Raw genomic sequence first — 19,615 nt, 5'->3', positions numbered from 1 at the left:
ATTTATCATAGGCTTTATAAAAAAAAAAAAGATTAAAATGTCTCAGCGAGCTGGTTTTTATGTGCTCTGTTATAAGTGTGCATTCAGCCATACGCAGAAAACGACAGTCCTGTTTCTGTGGGGCTTTATTTTCCCCTCATTACATGTTTTAAAACACCAAATGATTGCACGCTATCTTCAGCAGAGAATACTTATCCTTCATTGCAACACAATCCAAAACTGCAGTATAGAAAAGTGTCATAAGTAAGCCTATAATGCAAATTCAACTTAAAATCTTGCCAAATATTTTTCTTTCTTTCTGTGTAGCCTACAGTTCACGCCTGTACAGTATGAATTACTAGAATTGCACGTACACACAAATGACTACAGTAAAAAAAAAAAATCTTACCTGTAGTGCTGTTTATCAATCTAGATTGTTTTGGGGTTGTAGAGTTTTGGAGATGTCAAATTTCTCTCTCAAATATAGTGAAACTAGAGGGCACTTGGCTTGTGGTGCAGTAATATACATTTGAAAAACTCATGTGAGCAGTTTCATGTAGGAACTATTTTCTTTCTTCTGAATTACATTCACCAACCAGATCACCGCACAGAAGGAAGTCTGCACGTACCGTTAAGTCACCTTAACGCTGATCTGGCTAATGTTACAGCTCAGCCGAGGAGAATGCCATTGGTAACTCACACCAACACAATTTAAAATGATTAATAGCACTACAGGTAAGAGGAAAAAAATGTTTTTTTGATTTGGGGATGAAGCATCCTTTTATGTATGTTTAATCTCTTTTTAGCTCTGTTTTTGGTCTCCACCAACTCGTGAAAAAAAATTCTGTCACTTTAGCTGCTTAATGCTCCACAATGTTCACCAACTGGTGCCACGCTATTGACTGTATATAAAGATGGACCTTACTGGTCCCATTAAGTGAAGCTTTTCGATCTCGATCGCCCCCTGGTGTCTGTCTGCAGTATAGGTCGTAAAGCCTTACCCTCCATGTTAGTGAGTGGGACATGGGCCAAACTAAAAACTGAAGTACACGCCAAATACATTTTTCCAAAAGATGATTTCCCAGATATTTTAGCTTCACTTAAGCATCGCGGGTGTAAGTGGGGACACGTTGTCCATCTTTATATTCAGTCTACAGGCCACATGCGCACATTTTCGTTTTAAAACAGCGCTTAAAATGAAAAATATCTTTGTACTCACAAGTATTTCATCACATCTGTCCATACTTACATACTTGAATACACATACCTCCCAAAGCTTCACCTTCTTGCCTTTCACCGACTGCAGCGCCACCTCCTGGCTCACCTGAAGACACTCCTGCAGGTCTGTTTGTGCCCGAACAATACACCGAACACCGACTGTTACCTGAGAATATAACAGACACACATGAACCAAATGCTTTTTTTTTTTTTTTTTTTTTTAAATATTTAAGATGGTACATGTTGCACCATAATGTATGGGGAAAGCAGTATTTAATAATACATTAAAGGGACAGTTCACCTCAGAAATAAAAAATGCATATTTTCCTCTAACCTGTAGTCCTGCTGTTGTTTTGGTGTGAGTTGCAGAGTGTTGGAGATATCGGTAGAGGTGGCACACAATTTCTGAAAGAGCAAAAAAAATAATGACATTTGCAAAAACTCAACAGCAAAGTCTCCCAACAAAAATCATGACCTGGTTCCTCAAGATAATCCACAGAGCTTATGTGGGCAGTTTCTTTACAGCTCAGCCGAGGAGGATGCCATTAACGTTTACATCTCACACTGTCAAAAGCTTCTCGACAATGAGCGCTTTCTTATTTTTTGGCGCTTTTAGCACAAGACCAGTTCGAATGCAGACATTGCCAATATCTTCAACATTTGGAAAATCACACCCAAAGAATCTGAAGTGATGAATAGCACCACAGGTAAGAGGAACTTTTGTACTTTGGGCTCTTAGGGGGTTGATCCGCTAGGCCAAGAAAGCCATCAGGACCACCCTCCCTAACTTGCAGGACATCTACATCAAACAATCAGGGAGATGTTAGCGCTCACCGAGGGCCAGCAAAGAGAAGATGATCAGACTGCCCAATGAGACTGAGACTGGAGCCCAGTGCCCCTTTAAAATGTCTGATATTTGAATGTCATCTTTGAAAGTGTTAAAAAGCATTTCAAACATCATGTAGAGCTCCAAGAGCGGACATTTAAACCCTCCATGAAAGCCAGACAAAACAACATATCCCTTTAAAAGCTAATGGACAACAACCGCTTTCTTTAAAATCTGTATTAAAGCATTCACCGTCTAAACACTGCACAGTCAAGCATGTTTCAACAGCTTGTTGTGTTTGAATATTGTTGAGAGAAGATACACACCAGACTTGTGGATCCAGTTCTGAGGCTAAACATGTCACAAAGCTTTGGAGCTGCTCTCCCCCACACTAAATTCCTCTTGGGTTAACATGACATGGAAAAGCTTCCCTCCTCTCCATCTCCAAACAGCAGGCAGGAGATGGCCGAAGCTCCACACAAAAATGTTGCGCCAGACATTTCCCAAGGCTGTCTCAATCCCAGCTAATGTTTCCTCAACTACTACAATGAGACCTTTTAGGAGTAAGCAATCCCACGCTGTAACGCCCTGCTCTCCACTTTCTTTTTTGGGTTTTTTTTTACAGAGCAGGTCAGAGGTTACTGCTGCCCTGCAGACTAATGTATGGAGAGACAATAGAGAGGGAGTAATGTGAGAGACGGCCGTTGTTCTCACTACGCCCTTCCATGTTGTCAATTGACCCTTCAACTCTGTAGGTCAGGGAAACACTATTTTGAGCGAAGGGCTAGAATATGTTGTCAGTTTGACCCAGTAAATTAATTCAGTGGTATAATAAGATACACATCCTGCTGTAGGACAGCGCAAGGATATAAAAACAATACAAACTCGTTGTAGTCTCAGTTTTTAAAAAAAAAGTCAAGCCAGATGAAAATCCTTCTCATTGTCTTTTGCATTCGAAAAACGAAATCACTACATTTATACTTGAATCTCATCTTACTATTGTAATATGAGATTTATTTTTGTAAAGATTGATAACCTTATTCTATTCTCTGATTTACTTAGAGGAGTTAATTTCATTAATGATAAATTCATACTTTATATTGCATGCTCCCCTTTGAGTTAAAATTAGGAACTACATTATGTGTTGCACCTTCCCTTTAAGGTCGAGGAGGGTCTAGATCGTGGAGTGATATGAGAGATGTGAAGGGATGAATCACCTTGCTGTGTTTTCTGTTGAGTTTTGTCCTACTGATAAAGTGGACATTAAGGTGACGGAGAGTCTGAGAAGACATTGTCCCTGTGTTTTCTTTACCCACAGCCCTGAAGTAAGTCAACTAATAAAGTTAAGGCTGGAAGAAAGCAGCCTTAAACTATTTTTTGACAGAATCCAGCAGATTTCCTGCTGAATCTCACCTGATGTGACATAAAATGTAAAATGCATTGAATCCAGGAGCCCAATTTATATGCACATGTACACTGTCAAGCATGCAAGTTGACAGCCAGACCATTGGCTGTCGTCTCAGTGGTTTAGTCAACTTTTAGACGAACAGATGATGGACATATCTGTGCCAGTTCTTTGAATTCACCTTCGTGTACCAAGTCCCTCACATCCAGCTGAGTGTCCTACTTTAAGTACATAAGTAAAGTTTATCTGTATAGCACCTTTCACAGATAAAAATAATAAAATCCCCAAATTCTTCATAGAAAAAAACATAAACAATAAAAGCAATACAAAAATGAAAATATAATAGCTGTGACAACCAGCACGGAGCTGCCGCAGTTAAATCACAGCATCAACCAACTAAAGGAGGGCAGAAACAGACATATTCAAAGAATAAAACATAAAATTAAAAAAAAAAAGAAGACGGATGATGTGCTCTAACAGAAAACCAGTTTGAATAAAAATGTTTTCAGCTGCTTCATGAGGGAATCACAGGAATCGAGGGATCGCAGGGTTAGGGGAGGAGCATCCCATAATTTGGGTTGAATAAGTCATTTTGAATGACCAACCTGACAGAATGACCTTCTCAAAATATAATTATATTTATACAGGGAGTAGCTGATTCTGATAGATATTTGTACCTGAGAGAATGACCTACTCCGAATTTAACTGCATTTATGACAGAATTGGTTAAAACTATTTAACCCTAACCCCTGATCCCTGACCCTGACGTAAAACCAATAGAGGTGCTCTTGCCTTGTGACCCTAAAAATGTCACATAATTTTTCTTTCTCATTCAGTAAAATGTGCACATGTAAAAGTCATCGATGCGCTATGTGAAACAGTGAGGGCCTAAAGGTGAGAGAGGCAGGTCTGCGATCAAGTGAGGTCCATCCCAACACCACATAGTTTAGGAAAGTGAAAGAGGAAGGCACCTATCCCCAAACTGACAGGCTCAGACTACTATTCTAGGTGCCTGACAAAATTTCGGAAAGGACCCTTCAGAGAAATTAAATGTTTTTCTGCATTGATTACTGATCCGGTCTATTTGTTAGTTTAACTAAATCTTGTTCAAAGGCGAAATCTCATTCTGAAATTTCACGAGAGATGGCTTGTTGCAGGAAGACAATAGTGAAAACATTAGTGAGAGTTAGAGAGAAGAGTTCCTGGACAGTTTGTTGAGTTGAACCACAGCAAATATAGTGTTATCTATAAGATTTTCAATGCCACAGCTGAATATTTTAGACACTGAAAGAGTCCACGAGATTACAGGAGGAGACTTTTCCTTGAGGAACACTATGCAAGACACAATAACAAGCAGACCCAATCAGGGAAAGGTAAGTAAAAAAAAAATGCCAGTTCTCTGTAGGGTCCTTTCTGTAAAGCTGTCAGACATTTCACAATTTAAAAACAAGAACCTCAATGGAAGTAAAGTGACAATGCCAAATGCCACAAGTTAGAAAAAAAATGAAAACCACGATCTTTCAATCAAATGTCTATAAACGAGTAAGGACTAGAGCTGCAGTGCATCCAATGTCTCCAAGCCATGCCAAAGAGAAACCTCTTTTCAACATTTCAACAACATGGGAAAATCAGGTCCAGGTTGAAAAATGCCAAAGTCTACCTTAAACTCCCCCTTCCCTAGTTTTAAATGCTTGTAATTGCCACTGAACAAAAAAAAAAAAACACTTCTAGGTGCAACGAGGAAATGATTAAGAACACCAAAAGTAAAAAAAAAAAAAAGCAGGTTACAGTATTTAACCCATTTTAACCGAAAAGAAAAGCATGACTGTAGTATTTGCAAACCATCTGATGTTTGTACATTTGCCAACTACTCTGCTGGTAATGACAGCAGCACTCTGTTAGGCTCGCCACGCTCTTCCAGGTACATCAATGGGTGATTCCTATTCATAGAAATATAACCTACTGGAATGATTGTACAATTATTTTCTTACAAAAGCAATGCAGTTGGCAAGAGTTCTGAGAGCTTCGCCTATAATGGAAATACTCATGTAACAGAAATTTACAAATGCCACGCTTATTGAATGCAGTTAGAAGAGAAATAGCAGTTACTCATGCTCTCTACCGTTTAAACCATAATGGTATGTTACTTAAGCCTGAGAACAAACCGTTCTAACCCCTGCCTGCCTACATAATGCATCAATATTTATTTATTTTTTACTTTCTTCTGTGAAAAGAAAATGACAGGTTCGAGCAACGTGAGTGACTCATTTAACCTGTAAGAGCACCCTGATCTTTAGACTCCAGGCGAAGCTGTGGATGTAAAGAATTACAATATTTATGGGACACGCTGCTCAATACAGCAATAATTTGTTATAAAATAAAAACAACTCAACTGATCTGTTCACAGAAGCAGACTACTCCCCAGAGCCGATGCAAGGAATGCAAAGTGTATTATTTTTAACTGTGGTACTCAATTTATGGCACACGGGCCAAGTCTGGCCACCAATAGGGTGCCAGGTGCCCCCCATTTTCTAATTCATAATACAAATTAAGTTATTCACACTGAGGATTGTTTTCGTACTTTTAAGACAGCGACAAAGTGCATTAAAGAGCATCAAAATAGAGCTTGTCTATCCAAAACAAAAATGTCTGAGAAACGTCCAAAGATCTCAGAAATGTCCTAAAATCCTAGAAACGTGCTAAAATCTGAGATATTTCCACAACTTTGACAATAATCCTTAAGTCCTAGAAATGTCCAGAAATACTAGAAAATTAAATCCTAGAAATGTCCTGATATCAAAGGTCAAACATCTTTAACACACACACACACACACATATGTGTATATATATATATACACGTATACAACATATTCTAAAAACAAATTTTTAGTATTTATTTTGAATATATAAATATTTATTTTACCAAACATAAAATGTTTTTTGACAAACGCTATTTTTCTTATTCAAGCAGAGCAGTAAAACATTAGTAGTTAATAGTATATATGCAGCCCCATGCAGAGGCAGGTTTAGAGTGAGTTAGGTTAATCTACATTTTGCCAACAGGTAATTGTAAGGATGAAGTTAAAAAAAAAAAAAAGTGTGTTTTTTTTTTAACCTCAGAAATTTGAACCTTGACACACAGAGCTCGAGTCACATAAACTAAAAACAAAAAAATAAAATAGACATATTAAGATCCAATGTTTTAACAATTAACACTCTAATTCAAGCAGAAGAGAAATAACTTCAGGCCTAATATTTTTTAAACTGACTTTTTAGTGACCTGCAGACATCTTGGTATTTGGTTTCTTCTGAGAATAACTTCCGTATTTTGCTTTGTCTTATTCTGAATGCTGGTTCAGTGTTTCTCACCAGAACGCAGCCAAATTGTAGAGCAGTAATTTCTCCTCCCTTTACAAATACAAACACAAAAACAGGTGTGTGCAGGAGGGTAAGCAGTCTGCACCTGCCCACAGTCCTGAGGAGCTTTAAGCAGTCAAAAGTACAGTCCCCTGCAGGGACGTGTAGGTGTGGCCTTAAAACATTCAGTAGTGCTTACTCCACTACCAAAGGTTTTAAAGGGAAAGATTTAATTAACATTTATTTAAATGGATTGTATGAACTCTTAAAGCTTTTAAAGTTGCGTTTAATCGAGCAGCTGAATGAAGCAGACGGCAGACAGGATCTTCACCATAAAAAGGGCTGTTTATTTGTTTAAATGTACAGGCGTGCTCTAACGATAGCGGTGGAGCTGCAGGGTGTTGCGCCTCTTCCAGGCGGCACGGCGGGAGCCTCCGATGGTCAGGTGGAACTTGTGGCCCTTGCCCAAGCCGCGGCTCTTCTTTCCTGCAGATGTCAGGCCACGCATCTCTCTGTGCTTGTGCACAGCCTTTGTGATCCATTGGGTGTCTGGGTTGCGTCTGATGGCCTTGTGGAAGGTATCAACCAGAATCACCTCAAAGAATTTGTAGGTGGAGTCCTCGCCCACCCAGTAGGAGTTCAGCACTCGCAGAGCTCCGCAGTGACGGCCAGCACGCTCCTAGAAAACAAAATAGGACAATACTCCAGACAAGGTTCTCATTGACAAAATCAGTAATAAAATGAATCATTTGTAATAAATAAGAAAAACAATTGAACAAGGTAAAACGGCAACAGGTGTAAAAAGGACTTTTTGCTTTGGCATTTTGTGTTGGACTTCTGATCTTCAGAAATCTTTTCAGCACACAGACAGCACGCTCGTATTTACCAACACTGTTGGTCTGGGCTCATGTTGAATAAAAGGAACAGAGGCAAACTTGCAATAGAAAATCCATGTTTAGCATTGAGTAGGAGACACTGCCAACTCCAGGGATGCACAATAATAACGGCACGTCATCGGTATCAGCAGATATATGCTTTAAAATGAAATACTGGAGTTCGCCAACATACAGATTTCACAAACCACTTTTTTTTTATCAATGGCAAAGTAAACATGCAAAAAATCAACCCTAAGTTTATGTGTTTTTCCTTATTTTTCTCAATGAATGATTACATACAATGGAAAGCATTCTATTTTATGTCTCCACCTGCTGGTGGGCCATCATGATAAGAGTATGAATAATATGTTAATTCCACTGCAGAAGAGACTTTATCATTAATATCAGACGGGGATTAAAGTGGATATATTGATGGCGGTTATCAACTAAATCAGTTGTTATATCAGCGAAAAAAAATCCAATATCGCGCATTCCTACTTAACCCCACCACTGTATTCAGTAAAAATGCTCAACGATGTGGATGCAGGTCAATTCATCAGCAGCTACAAGTTTCATTCAGACAAATATGAAACAACTTCCTGTCAGCAGGGACTTTCAAAGTGATGCTTTTGCCACAGTGCTTATGTGAACTACTGCCTACCATACACGTGAAGACTTTCAAAAACATCAAGTGAGACGCCCTCTCACAGCTACAGATAAAGATTCAGTCACACTAACGATATTTGAGAAGACCGGGGGTCTTGCAGGGTCGCTATTTGAACATAATACAACTAGATTCATTTTGAGATTATTTCCCATCCTGCTGCTGGGGAAAATATTATGCCAAGTTTAACAATTCCTTTCTGCAAAAACACCAGATCAAAGGCGTCACACGTCAACAGTGTTTGTGTCAACTGTGCATCAATATAATCCATAAAGATAAACTATATTTGCATACAGCTTTACATTTTTTATTTTGTCATCTAAACTCTCCAGTCTCTTTTGCTAAGCTGTGTGGGAGGAGACTGGAAATGAGGCGAACCATTTAACAAAATGTAAGATTTCTCATTAAATCAAGTGTCAGTTGGAAGACTGAGACACTGAATTAAAAACAGACTCTTGTTGACTCCATTTACTCCTGGTTTGGTGCTGGCCAGAATGCAGCTATTGTTTACTGACAGTGTTGGTGTTACTGACCTTTTCCACAAGCCAAAACTAAAAACTTGTTATATTTTATACGGTGACATTTGTGGGCTTCAACTTTAAAGCCTCTCGATGCAGTTTTCCCATTCTGCTCTTAGGTTCATTACAGGTGATGCTTACGACACTCATCACTGCATTCAGTACCAAAACTCTCTCAGAGACGTGATTTGCATTCTTAGTTATTCATTTATAAAGCGACTATTGGGATGCTACCTTCTTATATTTCCTCCACGCTAGTCTGGTCATCTGGAGCACATTACACCCGGTCTAACGACCGATTTACACTTCAGGTACCCAGAGTTCATTCTGAGCTCAGCAGATCTGCTTTTTGCTTCTTTGCACCATCCGCTTAAGCACATTAAAAATCCATGAACTGGTTTCTTATGGTCATTGTAAATCTTTAATTGTTAAGTTCTTTACTTCTAATTGCACCTGTTTTAACTGATTTTGGAGGTCAACATTACTGATTGATTGTATGCCTATTTTATCTATCATTTTGTTAATCTGCTCGACATCACTGTAAATGAGGGCTCACCCTCAATGATTTGAGTCTAAATTAATAAAAAACAAAATAAAAGTTGGATTTTGTCAGAACATCAAAATGTGAGAAAGATAGATTTGAGAAAACTGGAACTGATATTTTTCACCACCTTGCACAAAACAATGCAAGATCACAGAAGCAATCACCAACTGCAGTAAAACCCATGACTTTACTCCAACATTGGAAATTTGTCTGATAGTGAGCAGCAAGGAGCCATTATAATATAAACAATGGCTAAATCCCAATAAGGTGGCCCAGTAATTCATGTCAGTGAGCTAGCAAACATAATATCAGGACCGTGAAACTGTTTTACCCTCTGTGGCATAACTAAATGTCTTTGTGAAACACCCTCTGAGTATGAACTCTGAGAAGAATCACTTCATCAGATCCATGCGACAGTTGCTAGTAAGTCAAGCAGCCACCTTAAATTAAAAAGGAAATTCACTTTGGTGTCAGCAGCTCATTCGTTGATCATATTACAAAGTGCACTTCTCCACTCTTGGTTTTCGAACATTTTGAAAACGACACTTCTGAGGATTTGGTGGCATAGTTGCACTCAGGAAGAAAGACTCAGAAAGCACTCTCCGTGTATTCGGCAGTAATTTTTCCGACGATATTCCAAATATGTGTGCAGCAATAAAAACACGAATGGGGTATGAGCTGCAAAGAAACGCACGAGCGGTTCTGCCCAGTGGAGAGGGCAATACCAACACAAGCTCGCCAGTGTGTGTTTGTGAGCTTGGCGGGGTGCAGGAAGCATCAGAGGCTTGTGAAGCAGTGAATGTTTGAGACAGGCTGGCTGTACAGATGGACGGTGAAGAAGCGGAAAAAGCTGTTGGGGGGTGTTGAAGGTTCCAGGACATTTCAACACCTTTGAGCTGCTATAACAGCTATCATTAGCATCTGATATAATCAGCATCGACAGACATTTACTCATGAACCTGTCCAGACTTATTTCAGTAATTCTGGAAAACAAGTTAAAAAGTAGTTTGAGGTAACGATTCCCTTCACATTTATATTTCCCCGATCATCGTGTTATTTGGAGTCAGACTGGGTGACACATGCACAAATATATGTCAGGTGTAGTACACGCAACATCTAAACATCTTCTTGAGCATTGTCAAACCAGCAAAAACATAACCTACTGTTTCTTTGGGCCTAAAGTTAACTCTTTGAAACCTAAAGAAATTGTTCTGATTTATTTGCATAACATAAGACATGGCCCAAAACATCTGTTGAAACATTACAAGAAAATTACCTAAAAAGTAAAAAGAGAAATCCCAAAACAAAACCAAACAAAATGACCTGGAAAAAGTGCTAAAATAAGATATATAATTTTATTGTATATAATTTATTTTTTTCTCGCCCAATGTCAGCTGGGATAGGCTTCAGCCCCCCTGCAAATATTAGGAGGATAAGTGGTTAAGGCTAATGAATGAACATGTTTTTTTCATTCTTTCTGTATAATTATTTTAATTATAAAAATATTATGATTATTGTTTTCAAGAAATTTTTCCCTAATTTTTCTGACTTTTTTCTTCTAGTCCTTCCCCTTTTAAAAAAACATAATTAGGAGAAATGCCTTGCAATTTGTGGGACATTTCTTCCCAAGTTGGTCTTTGCTTTTTCCCCCCTTTGGCTTCAAAAGAAGTCAGTCTAATTTACCCGGTTTTCAAAGGTCATAATTTGTACAAGAGATCTGAACGCAGCAGAAGAAAACTTGTCAATATAGGATTCGAAGAGTTAACCACAGTCTAAATAAATAAATAAATAAATAAATAAATAAAGGTACCTCAGCAGTGGACTGCAAACTGCGGGCAAACTTGATCTGGTTGACGCCATGGTGCACTGGCTTGCCATAGGTAGCACCCTTGGGGACAGGGCGTTTACGGCCTCCACGGCGCACGCGGACACGATAAATTACGTAACCTGTTTGAATAAAATATAAAAATTATTAGCAAGGCAGGCAAAGATGATAAATCGCGCATGTGTAGAGGATTAATCTCAAAGCTCAGCACTTACCCTGCTTGGCCTTGTAGCCCAGTCTACGGGCCTTGTCAGGTCTGGTTGGTCTAGGGGCACGGTGGAGGTTGGACAGCTGACGGTACTGCCAGCAGCGGACGCGGAGCAGGAAGCGCATCACATCGGACTGCTTCTTGCGCCATAACTCCTGCATATACCTATATGCTCCCATGTTGACTTATCTGGAAAAAAAATGAACATCAGTTATATTTGTTAAACATTTGATTACTTGTTGATATCTGATAATGATTAACAATTTCAAAATGGGATCGACATCTGTTCTTTTCCTAAACATTTAAACCTCTGAAACGTGAAGCTTAATTTCCTGAAGACACGCATGGAAAGCATAATAAACAACTAAGCAAGAAATGTCCCGGAAACTGCAAAAATAATCTTAAAGCAAAACAAAAACTGACATTTATTAATGCACTTTCTTGGGCTCACTATCTTTTTGCGGTTTTTTTAGGTTATTTTATTGCAATTTCTTGCTATTTTTCTTAGTAAGTTAATTGTCACCCTCTTATGTTTTAAAAAGAAAGTGAATCTTCTCAGGTGTCAGAAAGTCTCTATAGGACTGAGACGTGGGACTGTCTCATGTTAGTGCAGAGCTGATCAACATTATGCACAGGAGGAGAGGGTCACACTCGTGCTATTATAAAGTCTGCAAGCCAATACTACTGAAACTTATTAAATAGCTTTTTTGAGCATGACCGTTACAAAACACAGTAATGTCACATTCAATCATTTTCAAAACCTGGAAATCTCAAATCATAACACATGGTCCACTCAGACTATACATTTAGAGTAATGATACCACTCAGTGTAGCTGTCTCCACACAGTTACTGTCCTACTGTAGCTCTAAACTCCAGATTCATACACATAATAAACACATTACTCATGGTATAGCGACTAATTCACACTGATTATATACAGGTTGTAATAGTGCTGAAGTCCATGCTTGATGGAAAGCTAGCTAGAAATAAAGCTAGCATGCTAATGTTAGCCGCATAGCTCCTTGCTCCCGCTTCACGGTAACGATGATAACATTAAGACAAAACGTAAAACGTAATAAAATATAATTTCAGGATGGTTAAAAGGTGTAGATTCCGGTATCTTTACACTAACGTCCAGACAGCGAGCAAACATCATCTTTCCTCCTGCCGGCAGAGCCGATGGCTCCCTGATCTGACGGCTACCGCACCATTAAAACAAGGCTAAAATCAGGGTTTTACTAATGTTAGTGAAAAAATATTCAAAGCGCATAAGACGTTTTAGAGTCGCTACACAGTATACTAAGACAAACAAACAGATGAAAGTATATTCATGATGATTTTAGTGGATTACGTTTGGTGATAAAGCATAGGAAAACTCGCTTACATGATGGCGTACCAGCCGGAAAGAGAGAGCGTACGTACCCAGCATGCCTTATGAAAACGGCAGTGACGCATTTCCTCTGTGGGGCTCATGGGAAATGTATTTTTTGTTCGTTTTTTAAAAGTTCTTTACTCTTTTGAGGATACTTTGAGAGAATTTCGAGGATTACACACGCGGTCTATTTCATCAATAAATATTGTGTGTGTGTGTGTGTGTGTGTGTGTGTGTGTGTGTGTGTGTGTGGTTCACTGTATTCCATGTGTATAGTACATTTTAAATTTTTTTTTAGCATTTAGTATTTTAGCATAGGACCTATTGAATTTTTTTTAAATTATATTCTTTATATTGTGTGATTTATATATATTCTATAGATATATATCATATTCTTACAAATTATGCTAAGGTTTATTTTCTATTTATCTATATTTTCTCTTCCGGTGTGATATTACAGCATAAGTTTATTATCTCAAATTAAAAATAGTCCACAAAAATTAATAATAATGATAATAATCATGATAATAGTTGAGTATTATAGTATTGAGTATTATAAAATGGACAACAACAGAGGCACCTCATCAGTATTGGCAGATATTGGCTTTAAAATGAAATATCGGAATGGGCCAACATGCTGATTTCTGACAATATGACCTGATGATTTTTTTTTTGTTGTTGTTGTTTTGTTTTTTTCTGGTAAACTGAATATGTAGAAAACATCAATCCTAAATTGAAGTTGTTTTTTTTATTTTGCACAAAGAATGAATACTGGATCAAATAAAAAGCATTGTTTTCCTTGTCTCCATCTGCTGGTTGGCCATCATGAAAAGAGTAAGCCTAATATGACATTAAATCCACTACATAAGAGACTTGACGATCACTAAAATTAGGGTCGGGGGGAAAAAGTGGATATATTGATAACCTATTAGTATTGGTTACCTTCCAAATTAGTTGTTATATCACTATATTTAATATTAGCAAAATATCCCATATCACTATTATTGTTGTTGTTATTATTGTGAATGTTATTGTTGTTGTTGATGGTAATATTTCTTTTATAAATTCAGCTTTACACTAACGATATATGAGAATACATTCATTCCATGGAGCATGTTCCGGATTGTCATTCTAAAAATTGCATTTAAAAAAAAGTATATTTTATAAAAATGAAAGTTACGTAACATTAAAAAAAAAAAACCTGACTTAGTTAAACAAGTAAATAAAATGTAGGGAAAACAAACATGACAAAAATAAAAACCTTTAAAGTCTGCTCTCAGCAAATGGAGTCAACTGAAATCTTATAGATTTGCTAATTTTTAATTTTCGATTTTTAAATTTCAGTAGTGGTCAAGCTCGTTTTAAAATCGGTATCTTTATAAAAAATAAATAAATAAATAAATAACAAAACATGGTTTAAGCAGATGTAGGATCCCTTTGCGCATGCGCAGTGACAGGTCATAGCGCCAGCGGAGCAGAATGGACGCACTGGTTGTGATGCTACGTTCAAAGACTTGATATACGGCTAGTTATCCTCCTGATTCAAGTAAGAAAACTAAGCCGTACATACTCGTTTTTAACACGGCGTGATTTACAACTTACTTTTGTGTTTACGTGGTACATAATGAGTATCTACAGCTAGCCTGTTAGCTTGCTAGGCTAAACAACAAAACGCTGTCACAGCGAGGCAGCGCTGAGGACAGCCAGAGTTGGTTTAGGCTGTGAAAAAAAGGAGTTAATGGCGTTATTATAGCACATCTAACATATGTCACATGAGATTATAATCAATGTGACGTTTTGTGTCCATACACTGCAGGGTCGAAATGGGAAAAGGCTGTAAAGTTGTGGTGTGTGGCCAGGCAGCAGTTGGAAAAACTGCCATACTGGAGCAGCTGCTGTACGGAAATCACTCTGTAGGTAAGAACTGCACCTGACAAAAACCACGAGAAAATAACTGCTGCACTTTTATACACCCAAGGTCAAATTTTGATTCATATGGGTTCACTGTAGGCCCTTTGTTGCTCTGATTCTGTGGTGGACAGTAACGAAGTATATTTACCTTAGCACAGTTTTGTGTATGTGTACTTGAGTTTTTTTCTTTCTTTTTGAAACCTATAATTTTGATTCTACTAAATGTGAAAGATAAATATCGTAATTTTGACTCTACTGCATTTCTATGAAGGCTTTCCTTACTAGTTACATTTGCTGTGAAGCCACTAATGTTTTTTTTTTTTTTTAAATCTAAAATGCAAAAGTCAATAAATAAACAAGAAATTGTTTGCACTGGCAACAGACATTCGCATTTGGATTTTATAATTGGGTGGATGTTACCCGAAAATTAAACATTTTCAGAGAGATATATTTGCTTATGAATTTGTTTAAGTTTTTAGTAAGGTTTTTCTATCAAGCCGAGTTGCTGTTGAAAGTTATAAGGCGTATAACAGGGATCTTAAGGTATGTTGTTTATTTTTTATTTTGGTATTTCTTATTTTTTGAAGAAGCTGCATCTCCAGAAATTGTCAATTTGTGTTTCTATGGGCATTTTTATAGATTTGCAGTATATTCAGTAAGCTTTTTATTCTGCATGTTCTACAAGCAAGTCAGTTCATTCAGTGGGTTGTTTTAAAGTAATTTGATTCTGCAAATGTTTTGTGACGATATACAATAATGCATTGAGATTTAAAAGAAGTACTTAAGTATTTTTAAAGCAAATACTCCAGTATTTCAACCCGAGTAATAATTTGACTTGGCAATCTTTGCTTTGACTCAAATAATAGAGTTGTGTGCTTTAGTCACCGCTGCTCTAATTTAGATTACTTTGTTTTGTCTCAAACTAAGAACTTTTTACAATAATTTTCCCATGCACATAAAGTGTATCGTCCCTTTTTTGAATTTTTTGTTTTGTCTGTGATTTCCAGGCTCAGAGTCCAGTGAGACCCAGGAGGACGTGTACGTGGCCTCAGTGGAGACTGACCGTGGTGTGAAGGAACAGCTGAGGCTTTATGACACCAAAGGCCTCCACGATGGACAAGACCTCCCAAAACATTACTACTCAGTGGCAGACGGCTTTGTCCTCGTCTACAGCGTCGACAGCCTGGAGTCTTTCAAGAAAGTGGACGTTCTGAAGAAGGAAATAGACAAGTCCAGAGATAAAAAAGAGGTGTGGCAGGGTCAAAGTAACAACCACCATTCATACGTGTGGCTTTCAACTCTATGCAGAGAATGTCTTAGTGCAGTGATACATTTGTATTTTCAGTTACCCATATGAATAAAAGCAATTATATTTTCTCAAACTAGAAACAGATTCATCTAAAGTTTCTGTTTCCACAAAATCCACTGAAAAGTTAAAGATGTTATGTGTCACATTTTGAGTTTTTTTTTTTCTTCTGAAATTTGGCAATTACCCAAACATTTTAACATCTGTTTGCACCTTGATTATTCCTGGAGGAGCTAGAAAATCAGCCATACTCAAAGCCTGAACAGTGCATCATAACTTGTGTATTATTATTAATGCATTATTGTCGTTTTTCTTTACAGACAGTAAAACAAACGATGTATCATTTTGGTTAAGGTGCATCTGTTGTGTTCTCAGGTGACAGTCATCGTGCTCGGGAACAAGACAGACCTGCGGGAGCGTCGTCAGGTGGACCAGGAGGTGGCGCAGCAATGGGCGCGAGGTGAGAAGGTGAAGCTGTGGGAGGTGAGCGTCACTGAACGCAACTCCCTCATCGAACCGTTCACCCAGCTGACCAGCCGCCTCACACAGCCTCAGAGCAAGTCTTCCTTCCCTCTGCCGGGACGCAAAAGCAAAGGCACCCCGTCCAACGACATCTGAAACTCTGAAGATCCCCTCGCTCCTCTCTGCTACTTTTAGTAGGCTGCATTCACCTCATATGGGAATAATGAGCAGGACCAGGGCGCTAGTTTGGCAGCATGAATTTGGTCGCCTCTGTGTAAATTTGATTATTTTACACACATTCATAGAGTCGTATACAGTCTTAATTTTAGGGGACAAGTTGTACATTTTGGGAAATACTTGCTTTCTTTCTGAGAGTGATATCAAACTCACGTCTGTTTGTTAAGCACAGAGCAAGGATCAGAACAAGGTTAGCCTAGCTTAGCATAAACACTGAAAGCAGGGGGAAACAGCTAGCAGGGCACTATCAAATGTCAAAAAGTGTGTACCTACCATCACCTCTAAAGCGAATTAATTAGCATTTTACATCTTGTTCGTTTAATCTGTATACAAACAGAGGTAACTGAAACTATTTCATGATCATCCTTCCACCCAGTGTCTCTGGTTTTAGTGCTGGTACACAGATATATGGCCATTAACACAGTCAAAGTAAAGCTGGAAATGTCATGGAATTTCACTATCACATTTTCCATGCCTGGAAATGTTATGGAATTAGTCAAAATAAGCTAAAGTTTTGGGAAAAGTCATGGATTTTTTTTTTTACAGTAATCTTCTGGGATAACCTTTCACATAATGTAACATCATCGCAAATTTAGTTTCTGAAGCGGTCAACGAAACGTGGCTCTAGTTTGCGTCAATGTGTGACAACACTCGTTTACCATCACGTACGTTTCTTATTCTCTCCCCACGTTCCGTCTCTCCCTCCATGTATGCCAGCTAGCTGAAATTGCAATTGCGCGCAAACAGTGCAAGAAAACAAGTATTATGGGTCCTTGAAAAGTCATTGAATTTTGGAACTTTTGTCCATGAAAATGTGTGGGAACCCTGCACTGAGAGCAGATTTTGGTCTTGTCCTTTGTACAGGCATGATGGGACGAAAAACTGGCAACCTTACTGACATAAAGGCTTTTGTGTTTGTTTTTTTTTGCTGAGAAATAACAAAATGTGGTTTTAGAGGGACAATAGAAGTGTAACTACAGCTGCCACACTATACTCTCCTCTCCTGCTCGGGACAGTTGTTTCCCTGCTTCTGCTCTTTATCCTAAACTAAGCTAACCACACTTTGACTCCAGCTTTGCATTTAACCCTCAGACGTGATATTGATCTTCTCATCTCACTAACAGGAAAAAAAAAAGCACGATTCCCCTCGCGTTTACTAATCCAACGAGGATGCACGTTGCCGTTCGTCTTTTACAGCAAACCAAACACAAAGTGTCATCCACAAACCACATCTGTAACATTAAAACTTAGCACTTTAGTACCAAAGATTCATCACAGCCCAAACACAGATGTTGAGTATTTTCACTCTTAAATTGCATTTTTGAAAAAACGTGTTCACTGTCCTTCATAATTCCAAGATAACTCATTTTTTCTATCTTTATGTTAATACAATACTCACATGCTCACATGTACTTTGAAAAAGTCACGGTTCAGGGATGATTCCTGTCACCGTTGCAACATTCATATGGACTCGTTGTACGAAGACAGACGGATTTGAAACTGTCGTAAGCTGTGGCTCCGAACCTTAAACTCTCTCATACATGCTGCAGTATTGTCAGACACTAACGTTATACCTATGATGTTATTTCCCATCTGATATGAATGCAGCGTAAATCCTCGTCCTCTGGTAGGACTCAGCTAGCCTTCGTCCAGTCCATCTCATATATCAGTATGGCCTGGCAGCAATAATATTCCTGGTGCTGCCTTTACTTGTGATGTAAGATTTCATAATGTCTGTCTGGCGTTAGTTGCACTCCCGTGTCGTCCGGCCTGTATAATCCAATAGGGCTACTAGTTCAAGCTGTGTATAAGTCTAACAGTAGAAATGTCAGTGTTGAGAGATAATATTTATTTTTTAACTAATTTATTTTTGTCACTTTATTGAGTCACATTCCATGAAAATGGTAAAACAATGTGAAGGATGACCTGCGCTGTTTTCTGTGTCCTTAGTGTCTCGAAGTAATAACATTTAATGTGCTGCTAGTAGAACAGAGTCTGTAATCGTCGACCCTCTGCTCTGTAACTTTGTCTTAAGATGCACTGAATAAAATGTAGCCTCTTCATAATTAATCCTCTGGAATTTTGATTTTGGTGTTTTGAAGCCTCAGGAGGCCAGATGCATGGTTTTTTGGGTTAATCTGTCCGTCCCTTTCTGCTCCATTCCTATTCAATATTCGCTCATATAAAAAAGACAACTGCTCAATACTATTAGGATAAATATATAAGTAATGAATTTTTATTTTGATTAAGATTAATTTATAAGTAATGGCTTTGCATTTTTGACTGAAATAAATGTTTATAGTGAATTTGTGTCTTTGACAAAGATATTATATCACTAATTTATTGTTATTATTACTTTATATTTTTTTGGATGACAGATAAAAGGATAAAAAAGATAAAAGGTAATACATATATTTAGACAAGTTTAGGAAAATAAGAGTATAGGTTTAAATGAATCAGGAGGCTGGTTAACTTTAAATCAGTGAATTTAAGGAGAAAGGGTGGGATTAAATAAGTCGGTACTTCTTCTCACCCCTTTTTGAATATGTTAAATAGGTCATTGAGCGTTTGAATTTTTTTTTTTGCTTTATGTTTTTCATTGTCTATAAATATGACTTTTTTGTCTGTCCATTTGTTCGTATTATAATTTCTCTTTTTTTCCTTTTTTTTCATATTTGAAATAAATTTAAAAATCTAATCAGTTCTTATGAACTAGATATCACAGGAGCGCCTTGAGAGGATTTCTTCAAATCTGGCACAAACGTTTACGTGGACTCAACGATTAACTGATTTAGTTTTGGAGGTCAAAGGTCAAGGTTACTGTGACTTTGTCTCATTGTCATAAAAGTGAAATCTCAAGAACACCTTAAGGGAACTTCTTTTTTTGCACAGAAGTCCACTTGGACG

The 19,615-nt window shown here is 37.9% G+C and overlaps 2 protein-coding genes across 2 annotated transcripts; one reads left to right on the top strand and one right to left on the bottom strand.

The window, feature by feature from the left end:
- Positions 1 to 7,111: 7,111 nt before the first annotated feature.
- rpl15 (ribosomal protein L15) lies at positions 7,112 to 11,647 on the bottom strand. The gene is made up of 3 exons (XM_042506745.1): positions 11,427 to 11,647; positions 11,197 to 11,333; positions 7,112 to 7,464 (listed from the first exon to the last, which is right to left on the bottom strand). The coding sequence occupies exons 1-3, from the start codon at positions 11,596 to 11,598 to the stop codon at positions 7,159 to 7,161; spliced, it is 615 nt and encodes a 204-aa protein (XP_042362679.1). The 5' UTR covers positions 11,599 to 11,647; the 3' UTR covers positions 7,112 to 7,158.
- A 2,602-nt stretch (positions 11,648 to 14,249) lies between these two features.
- On the top strand, positions 14,250 to 18,774 carry nkiras1 (NFKB inhibitor interacting Ras-like 1). The gene is made up of 4 exons (XM_042506206.1): positions 14,250 to 14,338; positions 14,609 to 14,709; positions 15,711 to 15,952; positions 16,385 to 18,774. Exons 2-4 carry the CDS (start codon positions 14,616 to 14,618, stop codon positions 16,625 to 16,627), a joined length of 579 nt encoding a protein of 192 aa, XP_042362140.1. The 5' UTR covers positions 14,250 to 14,338; positions 14,609 to 14,615; the 3' UTR covers positions 16,628 to 18,774.
- The last annotated feature ends 841 nt before the right edge of the window (positions 18,775 to 19,615 follow it).

Source organism: Plectropomus leopardus, chromosome 18, assembly GCF_008729295.1.
Source record: "Plectropomus leopardus isolate mb chromosome 18, YSFRI_Pleo_2.0, whole genome shotgun sequence".
In the NCBI taxonomy this organism is placed as follows: Eukaryota; Metazoa; Chordata; class Actinopteri; order Perciformes; family Serranidae; genus Plectropomus; species Plectropomus leopardus.
The sequence above is the reverse complement of the archived record's forward strand: the minus strand, read 5'-3'. Positions and strand labels throughout refer to the sequence as shown.

Coding starts and splice junctions, on each gene's coding strand:
- rpl15 (XM_042506745.1), bottom strand. CDS start 11,598: ATGGGAGCATATAGGTATATGCAGGAGTTATGGCGCAAGAAGCAGTCC. Junction 11,334..11,426: donor GGGCTACAAGGCCAAGCAGG/GTAAGTGCTGAG, acceptor TTATTCAAACAG/GTTACGTAATTTATCGTGTC. Junction 7,465..11,196: donor GTTTGCAGTCCACTGCTGAG/GTACCTTTATTT, acceptor TTTGTTTTCTAG/GAGCGTGCTGGCCGTCACTG.
- nkiras1 (XM_042506206.1), top strand. CDS start 14,616: ATGGGAAAAGGCTGTAAAGTTGTGGTGTGTGGCCAGGCAGCAGTTGGA. Junction 14,710..15,710: donor GTACGGAAATCACTCTGTAG/GTAAGAACTGCA, acceptor TGTGATTTCCAG/GCTCAGAGTCCAGTGAGACC. Junction 15,953..16,384: donor AGTCCAGAGATAAAAAAGAG/GTGTGGCAGGGT, acceptor TTGTGTTCTCAG/GTGACAGTCATCGTGCTCGG.